General features: G+C 27.5%; 1 protein-coding gene across 4 annotated transcripts in view; it reads left to right on the top strand.

Moving 5' to 3' along the window:
- LOC142329688 (uncharacterized) overlaps positions 1–11194 on the top strand; it is a 69646-nt gene extending 58452 nt beyond the window's left edge. For 3 of the 4 annotated variants that reach the window (XR_012757565.1, XR_012757563.1, XR_012757564.1), the window contains exons 4-5: positions 5529–5664; positions 10378–10515. Coding sequence is in view for 1 of the 4 variants with exons in the window: in XM_075374388.1 (XP_075230503.1) it covers positions 10378–10867 (490 nt within the window). In the remaining 3 variants the exon portion in view is untranslated. Of the gene's footprint in view, positions 1–5528; positions 5665–10377 lie in introns of all 4 variants that reach the window. The other variant, XM_075374388.1, reaches the window with a different exon arrangement.
- Positions 11195–23474: the final 12280 nt, after the last annotated feature.

Raw genomic sequence — 23474 nt, 5'->3', positions numbered from 1 at the left:
GTTTATTAGTCTCATCATGTAAAATAATTAAAGACTTTCAAAATGGTCATCATTTAGGTGACCATTTTAAAAATCCAATTTTTAATTCAGATCCCTTGATGTGGTAAAATTTGAGAGTACTTAAAAAATTGTTTTTGTCCAAACCACTTAACATGTTATATTTTAATTGATAATATTTTTCTGTTTTGTTGTTATACCAAATTTAATTGTAAATTCTCATTGTATTTGTGGATGTATGTATTTATTACCTTAATATCTTTTGGTGCTTTTATTAAATTTTCTTTTTTACTTTTGAAACTTCAAAATTTTATCATATTTGTTTCTCTGTAGCAGCTCTATTCTTTTTTAATAAATAGCCAAGATTATCATTGGTTTTAAAGGAAATTCTTCTTTCGTTCACAATCCTTTTAGCAATTTTTACTGAAATTACTAAACTACACGTACTGCAATAATATTGTTAAAATATATGCAAAAAAAGTCTTAGCAAAATAGTAATTTTTTGAAATGAATAATTTATTGAAATCAACTTGGAAATGTTTTTAACAATACTTAAAATAGATTATAAGCTTTATAAAAAGATAGCCTGGACTACTGTATATGGTACATATACCGGGTGTCCTTAAAAGATTAAGTCAAACTCTAGGAAGTGCTACTACTACACTACTACTAGAAACATACTTCAGAAGAAATGGCCAGTGAACATAGGCCTGCAAATGCATATTTTTCTGTCTGTCTGCCATTTTGTGTTTTTTTTAAAAAAGTTATTTTTCAAGAATGGTTGGAGATAATGCAATAACATAACTAAAATTTTTTAATAGGAAAAAATAATCATAATCTTCATCGACAAATTTCAAAATTGCAATCGTTTCAATCTTTCAATCTTAAATATCTTAGGAATTATTAGATTTATCAAATTTTGTAATATTATAAAAACTATGAAGCATTTTTTGATTTTGATTTGAAAAATTGAAACAACTCCAATTTTGAAATTTCTTGACAACTATAGTTAATTTTTCCCCATATTAAAAAATGTTACTTTAAAGTACAAAATGTTATTGCAAACTGGCAGACAAACAGAAAAATATGCGTTTGCAGGCCTATGTTCACTGGATATTTTTTCTAAAGTTTGCAGAGTAGAATCACTTCCTAGAGTTTGGCCGCCTCACCTTTTAAGTATACTCTGTATATGTTTTTTTTTTTAATTCACTCCAGTCTCATAGAATCAAGCATAAGCATTATTATTTCTTTTGTTGTTCATATTCCTTTCTTTACAATTCTCATTCTAAGTACATGTGCTTTCTTTCTTTATTCCATTTAAAATTCAGATCTCATCAAAAGGACCCTTAGGGTTCTTATTCCTTTTATCATATATCTCTATAATCACTCCTATTTTCTACATCTTTAATCTTGATGTTTTCCTTTCCCAAGATAGAAAGTATCCACAATTTTCAATTGTAAATTGTATTTTAGTCATACAATTTTTTTTCTTCTGAATAGGCATTGACTACTTTGGCCATTCATAATTTATATACTGAATAAGTTGACTTATTCATCCATTAATAACTTTGACTCAATTATGTACAAGCTAGTTTAAAACATCGTTTCAATTTGATGATTGATTTCATAGATCATGATGTACACAATTTTTTTTAATATTTAAAAATGGAGATAAAACTGTTAAATTTGATTCTTAAATATAATTATTTTATAATATGTCTTAATGATGTTGAACAGTGAAATAGCGTTACCAGGAAGACAAATGAAAACAGTCAGGTGCTTTTCATTATAATTTCCTTTAATTACTACAGGTTTTCTTAAATAAATTAAACTACTTAAATAACTATCAACAATAATAAGAAATCAATAAACTTTTTTATTATAGTATGAAACTCAGTATTCTATCAGATGTTTAATAAAATAGAAGTTTCCAAAGACAAGCTTTTTCTTTTGTGATAAAATGCTAGTGTTATTAATAATTATTATTTTTATGTTTGTGATTAATATTTAAATAACAGTTACTTTGACCATCTTTATTCTTTCCAGTTAATTCAGAATTAATAGATTTTAAGAGAAAAATAATTTTAATGTTAAACTTAGGACAATATATTCCATTATTGTAGCACAGGGTTCAGCAGAATGAACTATGATTTTGGAGGGACAAAAAAAAATGTATTTCATAATATTACAAGGTTTAATGTATCAAATTAAAAAGCAATTTGTACAGTTTTATTTATTCCATACTTACTTGAAAATTATGTCATCCAAATATTTCCTGTTTTTCCTCATACACTCATTTAACCTCTTTCTAAAATTTGTCATCGCTCGTGGAACTGCTGCAATTTCACATTGAATGGTTTCCTTTAGTTCTGCAATTGAGCGCAGTTAACGACAGTAGACTTAATCTTTAAGATTGCCGAAGGAAAAGTAGCAAACGCGCCAGCCAGGGAATGTTGCCATGTCTTGAAATCAAACATCCTGAAAAGGTTTGTCAAAGGAAACTCGCCATATGTGTGGTGACACCACCTTGTTGAAACAAAATTCTTCCATCATGAAGCTCAATCGAAGTTTTGATAGCAAAAAGTCACATAACATTATTACATACCGATGAGCCATTATTGTTACTTTGTAACTTGATTCCAAAAAAATATGGGCTATTATGCTGAATTTTGAAACTCCACACCACTTTTAACATATTGACTGTGGTTACCATTTAAGTTCTTGTAGGTTATTGGCAGCCTAGTAACAGTAATTTTATTTATTGACACATTCAGAGAAGTGAAAATGTATGTTGTCTCTTGAAAAAATAATTGCGTTGTAACAGACATTTTTTAGGATGAACTTTCATACTACTTTATGAGCACCCAGTCATTTACACTGAGTTCCTGCAGTAACATTTTTTTGTATGGGTGAAACTGAAGGGTGTCATGGAGAATTTTACACTTTGATCAGAAATGCCTAGTACAACAGTCAACAGCCTTGCTGTAGAACATCATGGAAACTCCATTACAACTAACCTTAAAGCATCAATATTTTCAGCCATTCTCACACGGCATTTTCATCCAGTTGATTTCATTTTTAAAGCAGATGTGTTTCAAAAGTTTTTTACCCACAGTAATATTGTATTCTGACTGGAAACAAACATGTTTTGATTTAAATTAAAATGTCTGCAAAATAAACACTGTATAGTGATAAAGGGAATTGTTATTTTTAAATAGGCTTCAATCACAAACGTATGTTGTTCACCCAACCAAATTTTGATGGCAACTAAAATGTATGACTAGTGTTAGGCAGTTCAATCGTGTTGCCTTCTCACTGGCAGTTATGCCAACATAACGATGACTACAAAATCATCAGATCATTCTGCTAGACCCTTGTATAAGACAGTTTCATTATTGAGCAGTACTATTATTTTCACTAGTAGTATAATAATTAAGCTGCTATAAAATATAAACTTAATTCATATTTATATAATAAAAAAAAATCACATAAAAAGGTTATATTTTCACAGTAGTGTTGTTACTTACGTTTATAATCTTTGTACAATAAAAGTTAAAAATGAATAGCTATTCTTAATTTATTTTAATATTTCTAAAGATTTATGAATTATTTAATAAACCTGGGGAAGTATGTTTTTAATACAAAGCTTCATTTGGAAAGGTTATCTTCAGTTAACTGGTTCATTCTTGTTGAGACTTGTGTAATGAAGACAATAATCTTTTAGAATTAATTTTTACTTTTACAATTCTCACAAGCATCCAGGATTGTAATTTATTTTTAAAATATAGTTATTAAATTAATATTATATTAGAATTCAAATAATACCTCTGTTTTCATAAATTACTCACTCCCAACTCAAAATGTGCAGGTGATTAGCCAAGATGAAATTTTACTACGACATAAAGGATAGGATAATTTGATAAACTAGTCTACAAATTTTTAGATGTTTATTTCAACCTATTTTTACTATTTGAGATTTAAATTAAATCTCTTAAAAGAATGACGTGACTTTCCCTTTCCTTGTCTGTAGTATAAACTGAGAATGATATCACCATATCTGTTGTTTACAGTTTTCACTGCTCAGAGTGTTATATTAAGATCACCAGTTCTGCAGCTTATAGTGATGAAACTATTTATATTGATATCTTAAGTTCACCGTTTTAACCTGGTTCTTTAATTACTGTTAGTAATTAATAATGGTAATTAAATTATAACAATATGTATTGATATTAAAAACTGTGTTGATTAAATTTATGAACCGTAAATTTCAATCATAGACTCAAGATTAGTTTAAAAAGGCTAATTAAAATAAAACCATTTTTTATCATGAATAATTATCAGGGGTTTTTTCATGTTAATGAAAGTTATAATCAATCAATATCTCTTAAATATTTTATCAGTTTCTAACATCCATTGATCAGCTAGCTAGGCAGTATATGTTACAGTTACAGAATTTTAAGATTACATTTTTTGAACTCTAATTAGAGACCTTTTGGAAAATCTTTTGGGCATTCACTGATAGTATAAATAGTATCCAGATTTTTCAAACACTTTATTTCACACAATATCCAGATGGTAAAATTTGGACAGATCCAATTACCATCTGGGTACTGTATTGTCTGAAGGAACAGTTAGATAATCTAAGGGTGATGTGTGACCACTTAATCAAACTTTTTCATGAAACTGTAATGTTATCAAACTGTCAGGTAATATTTTATTATTGTTATTATGGAACAAATCAACTTTTATGAATTTTTTCTGTGGTCCTCAATAATTAGCAGTTAATTGATGGAGAAATCCAGCTGGCATATATTGAAGTTTTATATAATCTAATACAGCTCTAAACGTTGTAAAATTCTCAGTAATCTCTCTGACAATAATACTCCAGTTTGTTCAAATAACATCCACCATATTGTATTGTATTATTTCATATTTAAATTTTATCATTTGTCTTTTTACATTATTCTCATAATGATTTCATTTTTGAGAATTGTGTTGATTGTCAGCAGTTGTAAAAACTTTTCTGTTAAGAATGTTATGATTCTTTTTTCTTAGTGCTTCATATCAGTGATATTGACGTTAAAAATTTAAAGAACTGTATTATTGATGCTGAAAGCTACCTGCTGTTACAAAAGGATCATATTTAGGTTAATAGGTTCAGAGAAAATGTAACATCATTATTTAATTCTGTACATTGATTATACCTTAAATTGTAACCTGTTAAACTGTCTTTTTTTTTCAAGCATGTTAGAAAAGAAAATCTATCATCTGTAATTTTATAATCTTCTTAATCCCTTTTTTCTTTATTTATAATTGTAATTTATTAAACAGTAACTTTCTTTTGTTATTAAAATAGTAATAAAGTTTTTGCAGATTTTTTTAAATTGTTTTTTTATTTTATTATTTTAACAATTTACTAATAATATAACTTGTGTATTCTTGATTGATGTCATGTTTTGTTTTTGTTTTGTTTCGTTTGTGTGTGCATGTTTGTTAATTCCAAAAATAAAAAATTCAAACATACAACTTAGTACGGAGGAAAATGAACGTATGTTAGAGCCTGATCCAAGAATTGTTCTGCGGCCTCTCAGTCATGCAGAAGATGCATAAATTCTACAGCTTTATTTACTTCTTCAACTCATCCTATCCTATTTATATAAATGTCAGGTAAGTGTTAAATATATATTTATTTATATATATGTACCTATGATTAATTTTTTAGATCTTTACAAACAAACTGTATTTCAGTGTTCTATCCATTAATTAGTAAAGTAAAAGTTTACTTAGTAAAGTTGAAATATTTTTTACACTTTTATCCTTCAAAGGTACTAAAAATAAAACCTATGAAAACTATCCAAAGTGGTAGTGCTAGCTGTCTGGTTCCAGTTAATTAGTGTTATATTCTATAATTATTTGTTTATTATTTGTATAAATGTTCAACTTGAATTTTTTTATCATAAAATTGGAAAATAAAAAGTTTTTAGAAACAGCCATCATTAATCAGTTATTTTCAAAATACCAAACAAATTCTCACCCTAAATGAGAAAAAAAATTAAACATAAGATAATCAATTTACGATGGACTATTGTGGACTAACAACGTAGTAATTCTGTTTTGCAAGCAGCTTGTAAACAAATCAAAATTTATATTCATTGGTCTGTGATGGCTGTTAAAGCAAAACTTATGATTAACAATTTTGCTTGTCACCAAATTTCAGCATTTGCTGTTTAATTCCCAATATGTTGATTTTTTTTGTCTTCAGTCATTTGATTGGTTTAATACATTTCTCCAAGATTCCCTATCTAGTGCCAGTCATTTCATTTTCTGGATTACACCCTATAAAACAAATAAATTTGTTTTACATATTACAAGCGTTGCGTGCCTGCACAATTTTTCCCATCTACCTATCTCTCCAATATCAAAGCGACTATCCAGGATGCCTTAAGATGTGGCTTATAAATCTGTCTCTTCTTTTAGCTATATTTTTCCAAATGCTTCTTTCTTCATCAGTTTGTCGCAACACCTCTTCATTTGTCACTTAATCCACCCATCTGATTTTTAACATTCTCCTACAGCACCACATTTCAAAAGCTTCTAATCTTTACTTCTCAGGTACTCGATTGTTCAAGTTTCACTACACTCCAAACATACACTTTCAAAAATGCTTTCTTGAAGTTTAAATTAATTTTTGACATAGGAAATTATATCTCTGACTGAAAGCTCATTTCAGCTGTGCTGTTTGGCATTTTATATCGCTCCTGCTTCGTTCATCTTTAATAATTCTATTTCCCAAATAAAATTCCTCTATCTCTATAATCTTTTCTCATCCTACTTTTATATTCAGTGGTCCATCTACTTTATTTCTACTACATTTCATTACTTTTGTTTTATTTTCATGCGGTAGTACTTGTGTAGGAATTCATCCATAACATTCATTGTTTCTTCTAAATCTTTTTTACTCTCAGCTAGAATAACTATATCATCAGCAAATTGTAGCATCTTTAACTTTTCATCTTGCACTGTTACTTTGGATCTAAACTGTTAACATCATTAACTGCTAGTTCTATGTAAAGATTAAAAAGTAATGAATGGGGTTAGGGGAACATCCTTGTCTGATTTCCTTTCTTAAGCTCTTCTATTATTACTGTTATAGTTTGATTCCTGTAAATGTTACCAATTGTTCTTTTATCTCTATACCTGAACCCTAATTTTTTTTAAATGCTGAATATTTTATTCCAGTCTACATTTAGACGTAGAAAAGAATGCTTTTTCTAAGTCTGTAACTGCCATGTACGGGGCCTGTTCAAAAAGTAATGATAAAAACCCTCGACAGAAAAAATATCTACTCGATCTTCCAAATCTACACATGCTTTTTTTCAAAGTAACCCCTCTCAGTTGTAATACATTTTCTCCACCGTTCCTGCCACTTTTTAAACACGAACGCCAGACCATCTTTCTCAAACTCCTTGTAGCATACCTCCACAGCTTTGATGACCTCGTGATTGGTCTTGAATTTCCATCCCCTGAGTGGAAACTTGATTTCAGGGAACAGCCAGAAGTCGCAAGGAGCCAAATATGGACTGTACAATGGGTGGGGTACAGTTGCCATGCCACAAGCATTCAAGAAATCAACTACAGTGTGAGTGACATGAGGCCGCGCGCATTGTCATGGAGCAGTAAAATTTTGTTAATGTGCTTGTGTAACTGTTTTTTCTTAAAATGACACAACATCGTGATCAAAACCAATTTGAAATAATCTGCTGTGACCATCTGCTTTTGAGGAACAGCATGTTGGTACAAAAAACCCTCAGAATTAAAGAAGATTATCATCATAACCTTACTGGCACTGGGACTCATCTTTGCTTTTTTTCAGAGGTGATGACTGCACGCCCTTTTCCATTGAGAATTCTGTTGTTTCAGTTGCAGATCGTAGTGATACATCCAAGATTCATCTATGGTTATGATTTGATTCATTTCTTTGTTTGCTTCCCCACCAAGTCGTGATAGCAGGTCTTAACAAACGGAACCACGTTGTTACATGGTCAAATCATCATGCAAAATCGAAAATGCACTGCCAGCTAAAATGTCTAGACATAAGGCAAGTTCCCTGGGTAATGTGTCATTTTTCACGGATAATAGCAGCTGTATTCTTTACAACCTCAGTGCAAGACGTTGAAAGGCGCCACTCATCAGCGATGCTCTCTCTACCCTCGAATGCTTTATACCACTTGTAGAAGGTCATCTGGTTCATAACATCTTCATCATAAACTGTAGTTAATCATTTATACGCGTCTTTTCCGTTCTTCCTGAGTTTCACTAAAAATGTCACGTTACAATGTTGCTCTAACTTTTTATCCATGCTGGACATGGTAGGCAATTTCTAACACACATTACACAAATCATCATATACATCCACTTATTGCACCAATCAACTTGCAGCAGAATGGGCTACACAACGGTATGCAGTATTACCACCCTTCACAACACATTTTCCCTCAGGGTCACTATTATCATTACTTTTTGAACTGTCCTCATATGTTGGTTTGTTTTTCTTCCTTCAACTTTTAATCATAGTACTAAAATTGCTTCCCTTGTTCCTATACTTTTCCTGAAACCAAATTAGTCTTCTAACATTTCTTCCAATCTCCTCTCAATTCTTCTACACAGAATTCTAGTCAAGATTTTTTATCCATGAGTAGTTAAGCTAATTGTTTTGTATTCTTCACATTTATCTGCTCCTGCTTTCTTTGGTATTAAAACAATAACAATCTTTTTGAAGTCTGATGGAACTTCTCCTATTTTGTAAATATTACATACATACATTTTATAATCTATTTATTGCTTCCTCACCTACACTGTGTAGTAATTCTGCAGGTATCCTGTCTACCCCAGGAGCCTTTTCCCACTCAAATCCTTTAATCCTTTATTAAATTCAGATCTCAGTATTTTATCTCCCTTTTCATCCTCTTCGACTTCCTCTTCTTTCTCTATAACACCAGTTTTTAATTCATTTCTTCTATATAATTCTTCAATATATTCCACCACCTATCAACCTTCTTTTTCATATCATAAATCAGTGTACCATCTTTATTTAAAACATTACTATATTTTAACTTATATTCCACAAAATTCTCCTTAACTTTCCTGTATGCTCCATCTACTTTACCGAGCATCATTTCTCTTTCTACTTGCTAAATACTATTCTTTAACACTCTTCTGTCATTAATTTGCACTTAGTGTTTATAATATTTCTTAATTTTTTGTTAGTTCCTTTTACCTTCTTCTGCTATCCAAGGTTTTCTTGGTTCTCTTTCTTCCACCTAAGTTTTCTTCTGCTGATTTAAGAATTTCCTTTATAACATTCTCCTATTCTTCTATATTTTCTACCTTATCTTTTTTATTCAGATCTCTTGCGATGTCCTCATCAAAAATCTTCTTTACCTCCTCTTCCTCAAGCTTCTCTAAATTTCACTGTTTCATCTGGCACCTTTTTTCAGGTTTTTAAACCCCAATCTACATTTCATTATCACTAAATTATGGTCACTATCGATGTGTGCTCCTGGATGTGCTTTGCAGTCAATGAATTGATTTCTAAATCTTTGCTTAACCATGATATAATTTATCTGATACCTTGCAGTGTGACCTGGCTTATATTTTTAAACTGGGTGTTCACCATTACTATATTATACTTCATGCAGAATTCAATAAGTAAATCCCCTCTTTCATTTCTTTTGCCCAACCCAAAAGACCGTTTGGTTGTTATCCCTATGCTTCAGCATAATTCAGAGTAGTTCTTTAATATTGTTTACATTATTCTTATACGTTAGATTTCTAAGAAATATAAACGTACTGTACAGTGTCCTTTTATGTTCATTGCATTCAGTGTAATATTATTATGTATAGAAGTGCCTGGTATTATAGCTACTAGGCACTCTTATATTGATTACACATTGGAAGTTTTTTGTTTCCCGTTGCCTTTATGTATTTTTTTCCATAGTTTTACATTATAAGAGACTATTAAGAATATTTCCATAAATGGGTCCTGGGGAGGACAATAAACTACCCTGATGAGTAAATCGCCCTTTTACACCAAACATTTTTCTTGATCCTTCTTCCTCTGTGTAAATCTGACTTTACTGTGTTCTCCACACTACAGATCAGGACCTGAGGAGTTAGTGTATTCTTGATAGAGGATGACTTGGGGGACTCTAATGGCTGCATTAAACCTAATTTTTGAACTGTCCATCAGATAAATCTCTGAAAGTGCCCAATGTCTATAAATAAACCTTGTATATTTTCATCATATTTTTTATGTAACTTAAATTGTCTTTGTTAATTCTATTAGAAGTAGTAAAATATTTGTCATATATTTTTGTTAAGCATTTCAAAGGAGAGAGCTTCAAGAGAACGAAGATCAGTTCCTGTTGATAGATTTAGAAACAGAAGTATTCATCGTGCCCCTCTTGCATTACATGAAGAAATAACACCTTCGTTGCGGTCATCATTTTGCAGTGATTATTATCAGAGGTCTATATTAAATAGCGATGAAGATAAATTATCTTTTCCCAATGCGAGTAATAATTCATCTATTGCTGGTTCCATACGTTCTTCTCTTCTAGAATCATCTGATATCAGTCTTAATAATTCAGTTAGCGTAAATATTATGAACAGTTATAGTAATAGTAACTATAATATTAATAATAATGATAATTTAAATATTAATAATGATACTGTTAATGATTTTAGTGTAAGTAATGATGGTTATAATTTAAGTGTAAATAATGATAATCATAGTATTGTATTAAATGATAAAAATAACAGTGATGATAACTATAGTACATCTTATTTACAGTATTGCACATCTGTATAATTCTTATTATAGAATTAAGTCGACTGAGTTTTTAGGTGTTTTTTTTTTTGTCATCACTGTAAATTACTTTTTAATTGTGAAATGATCATAATATTTTATGTTAGTTACCATAAAAAGTTTGGTGATGGTACCATCTCAGGGTTACCTAGGAAATCTGTAAAATCTAAAAGCATAATCTTTGAAAAAGCTAGAATTGTTTATCCATTTCATGCTTGGTGTGGCATTTATGGTAATAAGGTTTGCTATTTAGTAAGATTGATATTTGGTTAAATGTATTTCACTGGAAAAGTAATAAAAGTTTTTTTTTTAAATCTTTTTTTTTTATTTTAGAAAATGATATTTTATAAGGGAAATCAAGGCAAAATTTTTAACTTCATAGATTATTTACATCATGAGGTTTTCTCCTATAAATAGATATTATTCAAAGGTAAATGATAATGACGAGGTTATTTATTATCTGAAACAGTTGTTGTGAATAAGTAATTTGAATTACTTAAAATTTAGTTTCTCTAAATTAAAAACTTTTAAAAAATCAACTATATATATTTTCTTTCTAGAAAGTTGTATAAAGAAACTTTTCTGTAGAGCTACATGCTTAATTAAGCTTCTTTACAAAAGCTAGCATAGCTCATAGAGAAGATTTACCTTGAGCAAAGATCTTCTTTTTTTATATTTTCTTCATCTTCATTATTATTCATTCATTTTCTTTGTTTAGTTTTAATGTTATCAAATTTAAATGATTGTATGGTAAGAATATTTCTTTTATTGGTCAATTAAATTATATTTAATACATTGTCAATACTTATAAAAAAAAATTATATATATATACACACACAGATAATCAAACTTGAGTGTGAGTATATATGAAACATTTACCTTACTAATTATTTCAAATATATAAAAAGTAAACCATTAAAGAGTTATGATCCATTATCAACTTATTTTTATTGTTAAATGTTTTACTGCCAGGAAATAATTTGGGCCAAACATGAAGTTCAGTGGATTTTTTTCTTATAAATAAGCTTATTGACTTAAAATATCAGTTAAATTTCCATAACGGTCCAGATGGTAGCATTGTTATTCTTTTTTTAGTAACATTAGTATTGTTAGAAAAATTTAAGTAATGCTAGCTGTTGAGCAGACTATGAATTTTAGGTTTAATAATTTTTTAATGTGCGTGTTTTATAATAAAAAATGTTTTGTAATATTTATAATTAGTTATATTAAATGTAATTATGCACACTTTTATTATTTTTATTTAGGCACAAATTATTTGCAGAAAATCTGAAAGTAAGCCATGTCAATTAAATTTCTATTATGTGTTTTCATGCATAAAATAACATAATATGGTATCAATTTGATAGGTTTATTAATTTTGGATATAGTTGGCAAAAATGTCTTGACTAATCTACCAATGATGGTGCAGGTAAAATACAATCACTGGATATATCTATGGCTAGAGATAAAATAAGTACAAAATTGAGTTTGATAAGTATGAGTTAGATCGTACTTTGTTTTGTAATTTTCATCTAATATTGTAAAATGTATAGCTTTTTTTTAGTTTTATAACTTGAGGTGTATGATCTTAATTTACATTTAAAAAACGGCATTCCACTATAATTTTAATAACAAATTTTATTTATTTGTTTTAACAGGGTTTTTGTTTTAACTTAATTTTTTTCATTGTAATTTATGACAATTAATGTAAAAGTGTTAAGTTATTTTTTTTTTTTTTACACATGTAATAATATTACTTTAGAAAATATAGTATCCTTTGTGCAATTGTCTGTGGCTATAATTTATGCCAATATATATATATATATATATATATATATATATATGTGTGACTTAAAGATGATATATTAGTATTTTATTTGTGGTTGTGTTAATATTACATTAAGATGAAATATTTTATTTATTTATTTATGATTCAAACAGATTTTATCCACTTTTTTATAATTAAAAAATATACTGTTGATTTTTATTGTTAAATTAATTTTACTATTAAAACATCACATAAAATAGTAGTCTTTTTTTTACTTTTTGTTTTCTCCTGTGTGTTTTTTTATTTTTAGGAGCAATAGACTTTTTTTATGGATTACATGTTTACATCATTAAGAATGAAATTGTTTCTTTTGTAAACTTTAATTCTTCATTCTTTGCATAACTATAATATTGTTTTTTAAATGAATATTCCATTTTAAAAGCATTTCAAAGTTTCGTTTATATAAAGCTAAAAAGGTCTCATTATTTACCAGATGAATAATTTACTTTAGTAAGCTTCTTACAATATATGGAACCATGACTTTTTTGATTTACTGTAGTAAATGACATTAAATGTTTGTTTATGTGGTTCTGGTCCTCTATCACATTACATAGATTAAAAAAGTGAGTAATGTTAATCATACAGTAAGCATATTCATTAATGATCTATTTTATTCGTTTAAATTATATTTTTTCTACATTGTTTTGAAACTTCCTTAAATTACACCTTTTCTCCTGTAATCTTAAATAGTTTATAGCTGATACTCGTGTATATATATATATATATATATATATATGTACACATTTGTGTAAAAAAAAATTGCATTTTTCTCCCTTTGTAACTTAATGTAGTATTTATAAAACTTCAATTAAAACTATCAGTTTCATTTTTGGTTCTACTTAATAAATGTTAATTTTTTCATAGTCATTTTTGATTAAAGAAAAATACAAAATAATGATCCAAACTTAAAAGAATATTATTGTTATTACTATTAAAATATTTAAAGACATCAGGTTTTTAAGAAATTATAAAGTGTGCTTAGTAAAAACATGGTAATTCACCGCTTTAATTGGACACACTTGGTCCAAATTGGTTAATCTGGAACCTAGAAATTGGGACAAAAAACTTTTAACAGTGAGGTTACTTTTTCTCATTTGTTTCATAGAGTTCATTGAAGATTTCCTCATTAAACTAAATAAAAACTTAAATAACTTATTATTAAATATATAGTAAGACTTAGATTTGCTTATTCTGATTCCTCTAGAATAATCTGACCCTGCAAAGAATAGTCATGGAATGTCACTGAAAAAGTAAGTATTTTTTTTTTAGAAACTGTCTTATCCATTGTACAATATGTAATACAGCTCATAAAAAACATTGGTAATGATTCCTTTTTGTTTTTAGCACTCGCAAGGGAATTAGACTTCTTTTCATTATTTTTTCCTCAATATTATTTTTTGAAGTTTTATATAGTTCTCCCAGACCTTTCCTTACTACTCAAGTCCAGCGAGATTAAGTTAACAGTAAATGTGTATTTTTTAATTTTTCAAAACACTTTTTTATTCAACTATGATCCTCTAAAAAAAAATGAAGATTATGAAAAGTATAAATAAAAAACCTTTTTTAAGAATGAAATGAAATTTGCTTAAAAAATCAGCAGCATCATCTGTAGAATTTTTTAATTTATTTTATTTTTGTTACGATTTAATATACCATTTTCAAACTCATGTTTGAAATTGCTAACTTAATCAAGATATAACCATTATGATTTCACCTGAGTAAAAATATATAATAAAATTCAGTGCTTCAAAACAAAACAGTAATGTACTTTTATCACCTTGTACCTTTTTATTCTTTATCATACAGGTATTCCCTACTAAGTAAAGGTAATGTATTTATTGTATTGTTTATTAACAAAAGAAGTACATTGATTTGTTGTTTTTCACTTTGTATGAAATATATATTTTGTGACACTTGATTATGACTGATATATGTAAAGCAGCTTTGCAAATTTTCTCAGAGAAAATTATTCAGCCAGCCCCCACCATGGTCAACAGAGTATTTTCATTTCAGTGGCTTTCCCATGCTGATGTGCAGCAGTACTGAGTTATACTGCTGCACAACAAAAAGGTATGAGAAACCAGTTCGTTTAGTCTGGAGTGGGGTGATGGATATTTTTAAAAATGCTTGGTACAACTTTCAGATGTGATACTTGTCTCAGGTCAGCTTCAACTATGTTACAATTATGGCACTTGATCAATTTAGTAATATCAATTTTTTTCTGTTATTTTATTATTGCCTTTTCATTATCTTACACACCTAATCATAATGTATGTACTACATCCATACTTTTTTTTCAAACTACGAAAATTGCCAAAATGTGATATAGCCCTTGATGTATCTCAACCTTTTATTAATTCAGCCATATCATAATGTTAGATTATAACTTCAGTATCTGTGCTGTTAGAGGTTTCATTATTGTTATTATTATTAATATAAGCAGTACTGGTGTGATTTTTGTTATAGAATCATTCTATATTTTCCAGGTTGTATATTTAGTGAGCCACAAAAATATTTTGCAAGCTATGTTCATATCCCGTGTATGTTTGGGTGCATTTTGATTTTTTTAGCAATATTAATTGTCTGATTTTATTACAAAATAAATTTAATTATTTATAAATCAATATAAGTCTTCTTTTCTCTAATTGACATTGATTGTCGAGTTATTAACTGATAGTTACAAAGATTACACCGGTTACCCATCTTTACAGAGGTAGCGTTCAATATATATTTTTTTTTAATTTCTTTAACTGCAAGAACTGGATTAATAGCTTTAGTAAGTTGTACTTATCCTTTACTCACATTCTTTTAGTTTTATGATGTTACTCCTCAAGTTATTCCAGGTGTTATCAATTTAGTGTTAACCAACTTGTCCAGGAATCTGTTTTTATTGGAAGGTAGATACGTACACTACTTAAAATGTATTACTTACTTTTTACTTCAGTACACTTCCTCATAATAATATATAACTGGGAAATCTCCCCTCACTTACCATTAATTTGCCAATTTTTTAAATAGCTAGAATGCTAAAATTTGTCATAATTATGCTATAAGAAAAGTAAACAAAAATTACTTCATTATCCCAAGCAATTTTTGGATTATAAAATGCATATCAGTACCAGAAGATCTAGAAACTTGAAATCTGGTACAAGTGTTCACTTTAATTAGTAAGCTATATTAAATAGAAAATTCAACCTTTAGAGGACAAAAAGTAGTGTAAATACATTTTTCATATAAATGGAAAAGCTATTATCAATTTATTCATCATTAATTTTATTTCTCAAACAAAAAACTAAAATTTGGCTTAATTATTTGTAAGGAATTGAAAAAATATTGTGATTAATAATACCCTTAATAAGGAAATAACATAAAAATAGGTTGAAAAGTGATAACAAGACTTAAGATTTGAAAATTAAAACTTGGAATAGATGTACCCCTTCAGTAATGTTACTTCTAATAAGAGATTTTCCTCCCACTTAACCCGTAGGACAAGAAAAAAATTCAGAAAATCTGGCATTTATAATAAACAGTTTACAAATTATAAATTTCTTAATGCTTACCATTCATAGAGAACCAAGCATTAGTTAGAAAGGATAGGGAAAAACAAACAAGTATTGCAATTTTTCTCGGTTCAAATAAGTAGGCTCATGACAAATGTTATTTTATAAAGATAAAACTTTCAATAATATAGAATATCAGTAATATGAAATGTCAAAGATTTAGTATTAAAAAGTATTTGGTAACATTTGTTGATTTGTAGTAGCTCTATGTTAATGACATGAAAATTATTTTCTAGTTCATATAAAGATTATTTCTATGCGCTGACAGTAGACTTTCAGATCTTAGACATCCAAATAATCTGGCCTATTCAGCATTGGAACATTTTTATTTTATTTAATTGAAACTTGAAAACACCATTTGTTGAATATACTCTATCAAATCTTTTAAATTTTAAGGTGATACAATGTCATGAAATTTCATATGTAGTATGAGAATTTTTTATTTTTTCAAATCTGAAAATTAAATTTATCATAATTAATTAGTCTGATAAAAAAAAGAAATAGATTGATATGTTGTATATAAGCAGATTAGTGTGCTTACTTCCAATCATAATCTGTTTTAACCACAATATCACATTGAACTCACCCACTCCTTGTTCTAAGAAAAGTGAATAACAATAATGGTTGTATTTTAGAATTATTTCTTCTTTTAAGGGCAATTATTTTTAATAAAGTTTGGTTTTATTAATATGTACATTAAAAATAATTTCAAATAATAGTTAATGTAATTTCAGTTGGATGTATGACATTTCAGGATTATTTGGACTTGCATATTAATTTTTTATTTGCATAGTGGCAAATCATTGTCATGAAACAAAAATATTATATTCCTCAAAGTTATGATCATATTTTATATGTACTCAACCAAAAAACAGCTCTAATTTTTTACAAATAATAATTCTTAGTTTTGTTGAATTTCTATCCTTTGAATAAGATTTATGTATGGTATTTTTAGTTCAACTTTTGTTAAAAAAATTATTTTAAGCAAAGGTTGAGTTTGTTATTTCCAAATTAAAAAATTAATAACAAGAAATTAAATCTACAAAAATATAAAACAATATTATTATTGAAATCAAATCCTTTATCATTTTCCAATTGCTCCTTAATATCCATTCTTTAATTTAAAAAATAAATAAAAGATTGAGAAAAAAGATACCAGAAAAATCAAACATGACCTCTCAAAAATCAACATTTCCAGATTGAAGAAAAACTATTGTGAAACACTATAGCAGTAGCACGTGTTAAATCCAATTTTCTAAAGCCTGCCGATTGAAGAATTGAAAATTGCTTCTTCTGCAAGAATTAAAATCCAATATTTACTGCAACCTAAAATTATATCCATAGTTATAAAAAACACAATATTTTCATCATTCCTAACTTGATATTTTATATAAGTATATGCAGAAAATATACCTTGCAAGAAATTCCAGGTAGAAGAAGAAGAATAAGTATGTAGAATCTTTTTGTATGCCCTCTGTTGGTCAAATCAATGAAAATTTTGATTTTATTTATTTATCATATTTATTCATTTTATAAATCTTGATTTTTTTTTTGGATACATTATGTTCTCTTGCATACATTTTAAGTGATATGGCTTCTTTCTTAGACTTTGTCAAGAAATAAACCAAATCATGAGAAGAAAGGGAATACTGCAACTGAAATTTTCACTATGTTTACAATTAAATAGTCATAAATGTTGGAAAAAAAGATTGTTGTTTTTTTAATTCATATATTGCACTATAAGATTCGATTTATTATATAAAATATAGCCTGTTAATTATTAAATAGATTACATTGTCTTTGCCATTTGATTTCTCTCAAAGAAATAAGATGTAAAATGTGCTTCACTTTTTCCCATCAAAGCCAAAAAACATTACATGGCCCTTGGACAGAACATCTTTCACCAGATTGAAATGCCTCAATTTTCCCTTCTTAAATCTATTTTTATCTGTAAAAATACTATTATTTTCTAAAACATTATAGCTGTTTGTTTATAAACAGGCATACCTTGAATTTCTTTAAATAAACCAGTATCATATAGTTTTGATGTATAGTTATCAGTGTACCTCTCAAATTTTCAATGATATGAATTGAGTCAAAGTCATTTGACTTCTAAATAATTTGAGGGTTTACTTCAGACTGGTATTTAGTTGTAATTTAAAGTTTGATGGAACAGAAACCAAAACAAACCATTTTTGAGCCATCAAATTCTGTGAAGCTAAAAGAAAAGTGTGTTAAGGGAGTATGTTTTAGGAATATTATAACCAAAGGGATTTGGAGACTACAGCCCCTGGCTTGTACTCAAGGGACGTGTTGCATAGTTATAACTGCTGATAACCTATATTAATATGTATTACATTAAAAAATTTGAATTTTTTAAATCTAATCTTTTTAATCAGTTCTGATTACTAATAATCTTTAGTGCTGCAATTTATTATGGAACTACATTCAATTATATTAAACATGTGGTGTTGTAGAAAAATCATATATTTATTATTGAAGATTAGTGGTTTTGAAATGTATGCGTTTATTATGTGCTAAGATATAATTTTTTACTTAATGGTGAGCATGTATCCTGTTTATTTATATGTAAATCAGTCATTCATGTTTATGGCTGATAATTTTTCTGTTATTTGTTATGTAGTTCTTAGCTTGGGATTTTATCACTCAACTTTTTCTAAAACGTAAACATTGCACTTAACAAGTAATGTAGGGTTTTAGTTTTATGTAAAAGTTTTACATTTTATTGTGTCAATGTGTAGATTAATAATTAATTACACATTGGCAGGTATAAAAATTGCACTTAATTTACCAATTAGTGTAGATTTTAATGAATCATTTGTAATATTGTTTTATACATACCTGTAATTTTTAGTCGATTGATAAAAAGGGACATTATAATTTTAGTTGTAAATTCCTGGTTATCTGTGGTTATTGGTAACAAAGGTTTTTCTCAGATAACACAGGAAGAGTTTGAATCACTTCTTTACACTTGTGTGAGAATTATTCTCCATTGCATATAAGAAAATCATTAGGCTTAGAAAATTGCTGAGTGCATAACAACAGTTAAAATCCATTGATATTACTGTGTACCAAAAATTTGATTCTGTTTGTTTTTGTTTTTTTGCAACTTGTTCCAAACATTTCTGGATTTGTATTTTACATTTTGTTTTAAAATTTAGCCATATCTTAGAAAACTTAATAAATTTAAATTCCGTAAAAATTATGTTTAATTTCATCACCTTTAACACAACTCTAAGCAGCATGATTGGTCTAGTCACAATATGATTTAAATCGTGTAATGCTTCTGGCTTTTATCAAAACATTCAATGCTTGCATTAATCTTTTTTTTCATTGTTGTTGGAAACTTTAGTTTTAAAGATTTTTCTTATAGCATATGGTAGTAATTTGTTGCAATGTAAAAAATAACTGGACAAGGTTTTTCCTCTAGAAATTAAAAACTCAAGTGTGTCTAATTTTTAGAGAAAACAAAATTTTATATTGCAGCTTATTTATATATTTTAAGTTGGTAAATCAATATTTAGTAATGTATTGCTCCCATCTGTATAAAATCTCCAAAACCAAGAGATAATGTCCTTGTGCTTTTCTGTGGGTTAGGATTGTTTATCTCAAATTTTGGTCTGATCCTGCTAAAGAAATAAAGACCTGTAAACCCAGAAAATCCTTGATGTAATCTAAGTGCAGCCTTTGGATCGATTAAGGGTACTAATGTTTCCTACTCAATAGGTGCACAGTAAGGTAAATCCAAGTTTGCTAAGTAAAATACAAAAGAATTTTTAAAAATGCACCAAAAAGAAAATGACTAGTTAATTTATTATTTGACATCTCAGTTTAAAAAAAAAGAAAAAATTACAAACATAGCATTAGCTTGAGTTAAGAGGCAGGTTGAGACAGATTGAAGATTTAAAGTGACTAGATAAAAACTACTATATCAAATCAATGTCTGGTCATTTTGGATTATATAATAGCTTATTTATAAAAATGAATTTGTATCTCAGATAATCAGGATTCAGCTGTTTTTTCCTATATTAGCACAAGTTTAAAATTAATTTTTAATTATTTGTATTCTTATGTATGATTAGTTCATTAAACAGTTTAAATGAAAAATTGCATTAGTAAAATTTTAATTATTATTATATAAGATAAAGAAAATTGTGTAGTAACTGTAATTAGTTTTTTATAACTATTTTTTTTTTAATTTGTATAACTTATTTTTTGGTGATTAATGTATATTTATTGTGATATGAGCATTATAATTGATTTCCTATTTAATGTTAATTTAAATAAGAAACATAATAGTAAACTTAATTGATGTTTTTAAAGAAGTTTGGTGCAGAATCTAATTATGGTTGTGAATATCAGCTGGTAATATATTATATTACCATGTTTTAAAATTAATAAAATTGAAAACAAATTAATTACCTACAGTTTTTAATTGTATTAAATTGTTGTCTATTCATGCTATTTAATATACATTATTTAGTATTTTTAGGTCAGCAGCATCCAATGAAACCCAACATAACTTTGGTGCTCTTTAGAAGAAGCCAGTAAATTAAATATAATTGAGATTATTGGCATTTATCCTTACTTCATTCTCTAATTTTCAAGATAATACTCGCTAAGACATTCTAGGTTTTGTGGAGTATCCTGAAAGAGATATATAAACAAAAAAGTACTCCATATTATCCCAAATGGGAATTGTTTTATAAGAAGAATTATAAAATTTATTATAATTGTTTTAATATTAAGGAAATATTACATTAAAACCGATTAATATCATTCAGTTATAGTTTTTAAGGTGTTCTAATTAATAAAAGTAATAACAATGGTATTGTTGGCATTTGTAATTTTTTATATTTTTCTCCGCCTACTTCCAATTTAGGGGCAGATTTATCCTAAATTTTCTTGCAGCTTCTTCTACAAAGGGTTTTTTTTTATTTTATAAGTATGTAACTTAATTTCAAGTTTATTCTGTAACAAGAGTACATTTAACTCTTTTGTAAGTTAATATGTTGAACTCCCATATGAAAAAAACTTAATAATTTTAACAGTTAAAAGAGAATTAAATTTAAACAATTAGGTTTTTAAATAATATAGCTCTGACTTTTTACTACCTGGAAAGCTGCTGGTTTAAATCTAACTCAGACTGGTATAAATTTCTAATTTAATAGATAATTCTCTATCCATTCAACACGTAACTAATCTCCTTTTATTTTGTAAATTTATAGGCATACTACTAATTACATTGATTAACATAGGCTGTGAAATATTATAGCTCCACCCGCAACATGCCACTCAATAAAGGTCATTTTGAACACACCAGTCGATGTAGTTTATGAGCTAACTTATAAACACAAAAATTAAACTGACATTCATGAACTAAATGGAAGATACTATAATATAAAAACCTAGTAATTTTTGATGTGTAGGCTGATTGATATAATAGCAAATTAAGCAGTGTGGAAGCATTTTTATGATGTATTTTAAGATGGAATAATGTTAGTAGACATGATAGAATATCTAACCAGTAGTTTGTTGACCAAAAAAAAAAAATACAATGATTAAAAAGGATTTAAAAACTACAATGACTACTCATTCATGAGTACTGTGAGGATTTGCTTTGAAATTCTATATTATAAAATTCTTTTTTTACTTTAATACATTTTTCATTAATTTAAAATGCCATACTTTATATTTGAAATTAATTTATCTTACTAATACATATTGATATTACCAAGAATCTTAGAATATTTACTTAATATCCACCAATCTTCATCTTTTAAAAAATCTTTTTAAGTTCATTCACGTTCTGCACAAATGTTTTTAAGTGATTAAAGAATTTCTACAGTATGAAAGCTTATACAGACAAAACAAACAGACTACATTTTCTTCTACTTTATTATAAATAATAATGAGTGTAATGTTTGAAAATGAAGTATCTAAATAGTCGTTTAACTATATTAGTTCAGTCTGTCTGCAAAAAACCAGTTTATTAGAACACCATTTCTAATAGATGCAAGAATATAATTTATTTCAGAATTAAGTTGTTTATTAAGAAAAGGATTTTACCACCAAATCAGAATAAACCCACAAGATATTACTTTTTATATATTTTTAATAACAACATCTATATCAAATTCATCGGTCTGGTATTTAAGTTGAATCCTGTAACTAATTATTGCTTTAATAACTTTCATTTTACCTCTAAAGAAAAATATTGAACATCAGCTAGAATTTAAATTTGTTATTTATTTTATATTAATTCAGTGACAAAAGTATGTAAATATTTTCATTTCTTAGTCCAAGCAGTAATCTGATCAATTTCTAGAAAGATTAAAAATCAATTTAAAGAAAAACTGAAACATATTCTAAAAATTCCTAGTTTGCTGTATACTGGGGTTTGGTGGAGAATGTAATCTAATATTTGTAATCCTATTACATTAGTAGATAATTTTATCAACTACTCTTTTGTAAAAAGAGAATGATTGGTGAAGGTCATTTAATATCTCCACTCTTCTGATCACCATAGTGAAATGGTAGCATGGCATTTTTATCGTACTAAAAAATTTATTATCATTCATCAGTAACTATAAGTGGCATAAGCCTGTTGTTACTAACAAATAAATATATTCCAGTTTATGTCAGCCAGCTAATACAGAACTTTATTGTATGTATACTGTAAAATATTCAAAACTATATCCTGCTGTAGTTCATATGAAGGTCAACCATTGTCATTATGCATTTATTATTCACTTTGGGTGAGGTATAAACCTATTGGGTTTGTTTGTTGCTTAAATTCATTCAGTTACATTTATTTTATGTGTATGGAACTTTACTACATATTTTATATAATTTTTTTCATACCCTAATTGCTTAAGTTGATTTTTTCAAGTTTTTTAATTCTTTAATGAACAAAAATTAGTAATTTTGTTTAATAATAAAAGTTGTGATATTTATTTTTTAAAAGAAGACAAGTGCATTTAGCAAATAAAATCATTTTTTGTTTTGTAATTTTTACACAGTATAAATTTTCTAGTATATTTAGCCTCACATAATTTATTTATTAATATTTAGGGCTTTGCATGTTTTTTTTTACAGTAGTCATATTAGAAGAAATACAAAATATAAAAGAATAAAATGAAAATTATCAGGAATTTTTTTTTTCAACAGCAGTAAGCCCCTTAATTAAATAAGTGCTATT

This window comes from Lycorma delicatula, chromosome 9 (assembly GCF_047948215.1).
Source record: "Lycorma delicatula isolate Av1 chromosome 9, ASM4794821v1, whole genome shotgun sequence".
In the NCBI taxonomy this organism is placed as follows: domain Eukaryota; kingdom Metazoa; phylum Arthropoda; class Insecta; order Hemiptera; family Fulgoridae; genus Lycorma; species Lycorma delicatula.
The sequence above is the reverse complement of the archived record's forward strand: the minus strand, read 5'-3'. Positions and strand labels throughout refer to the sequence as shown.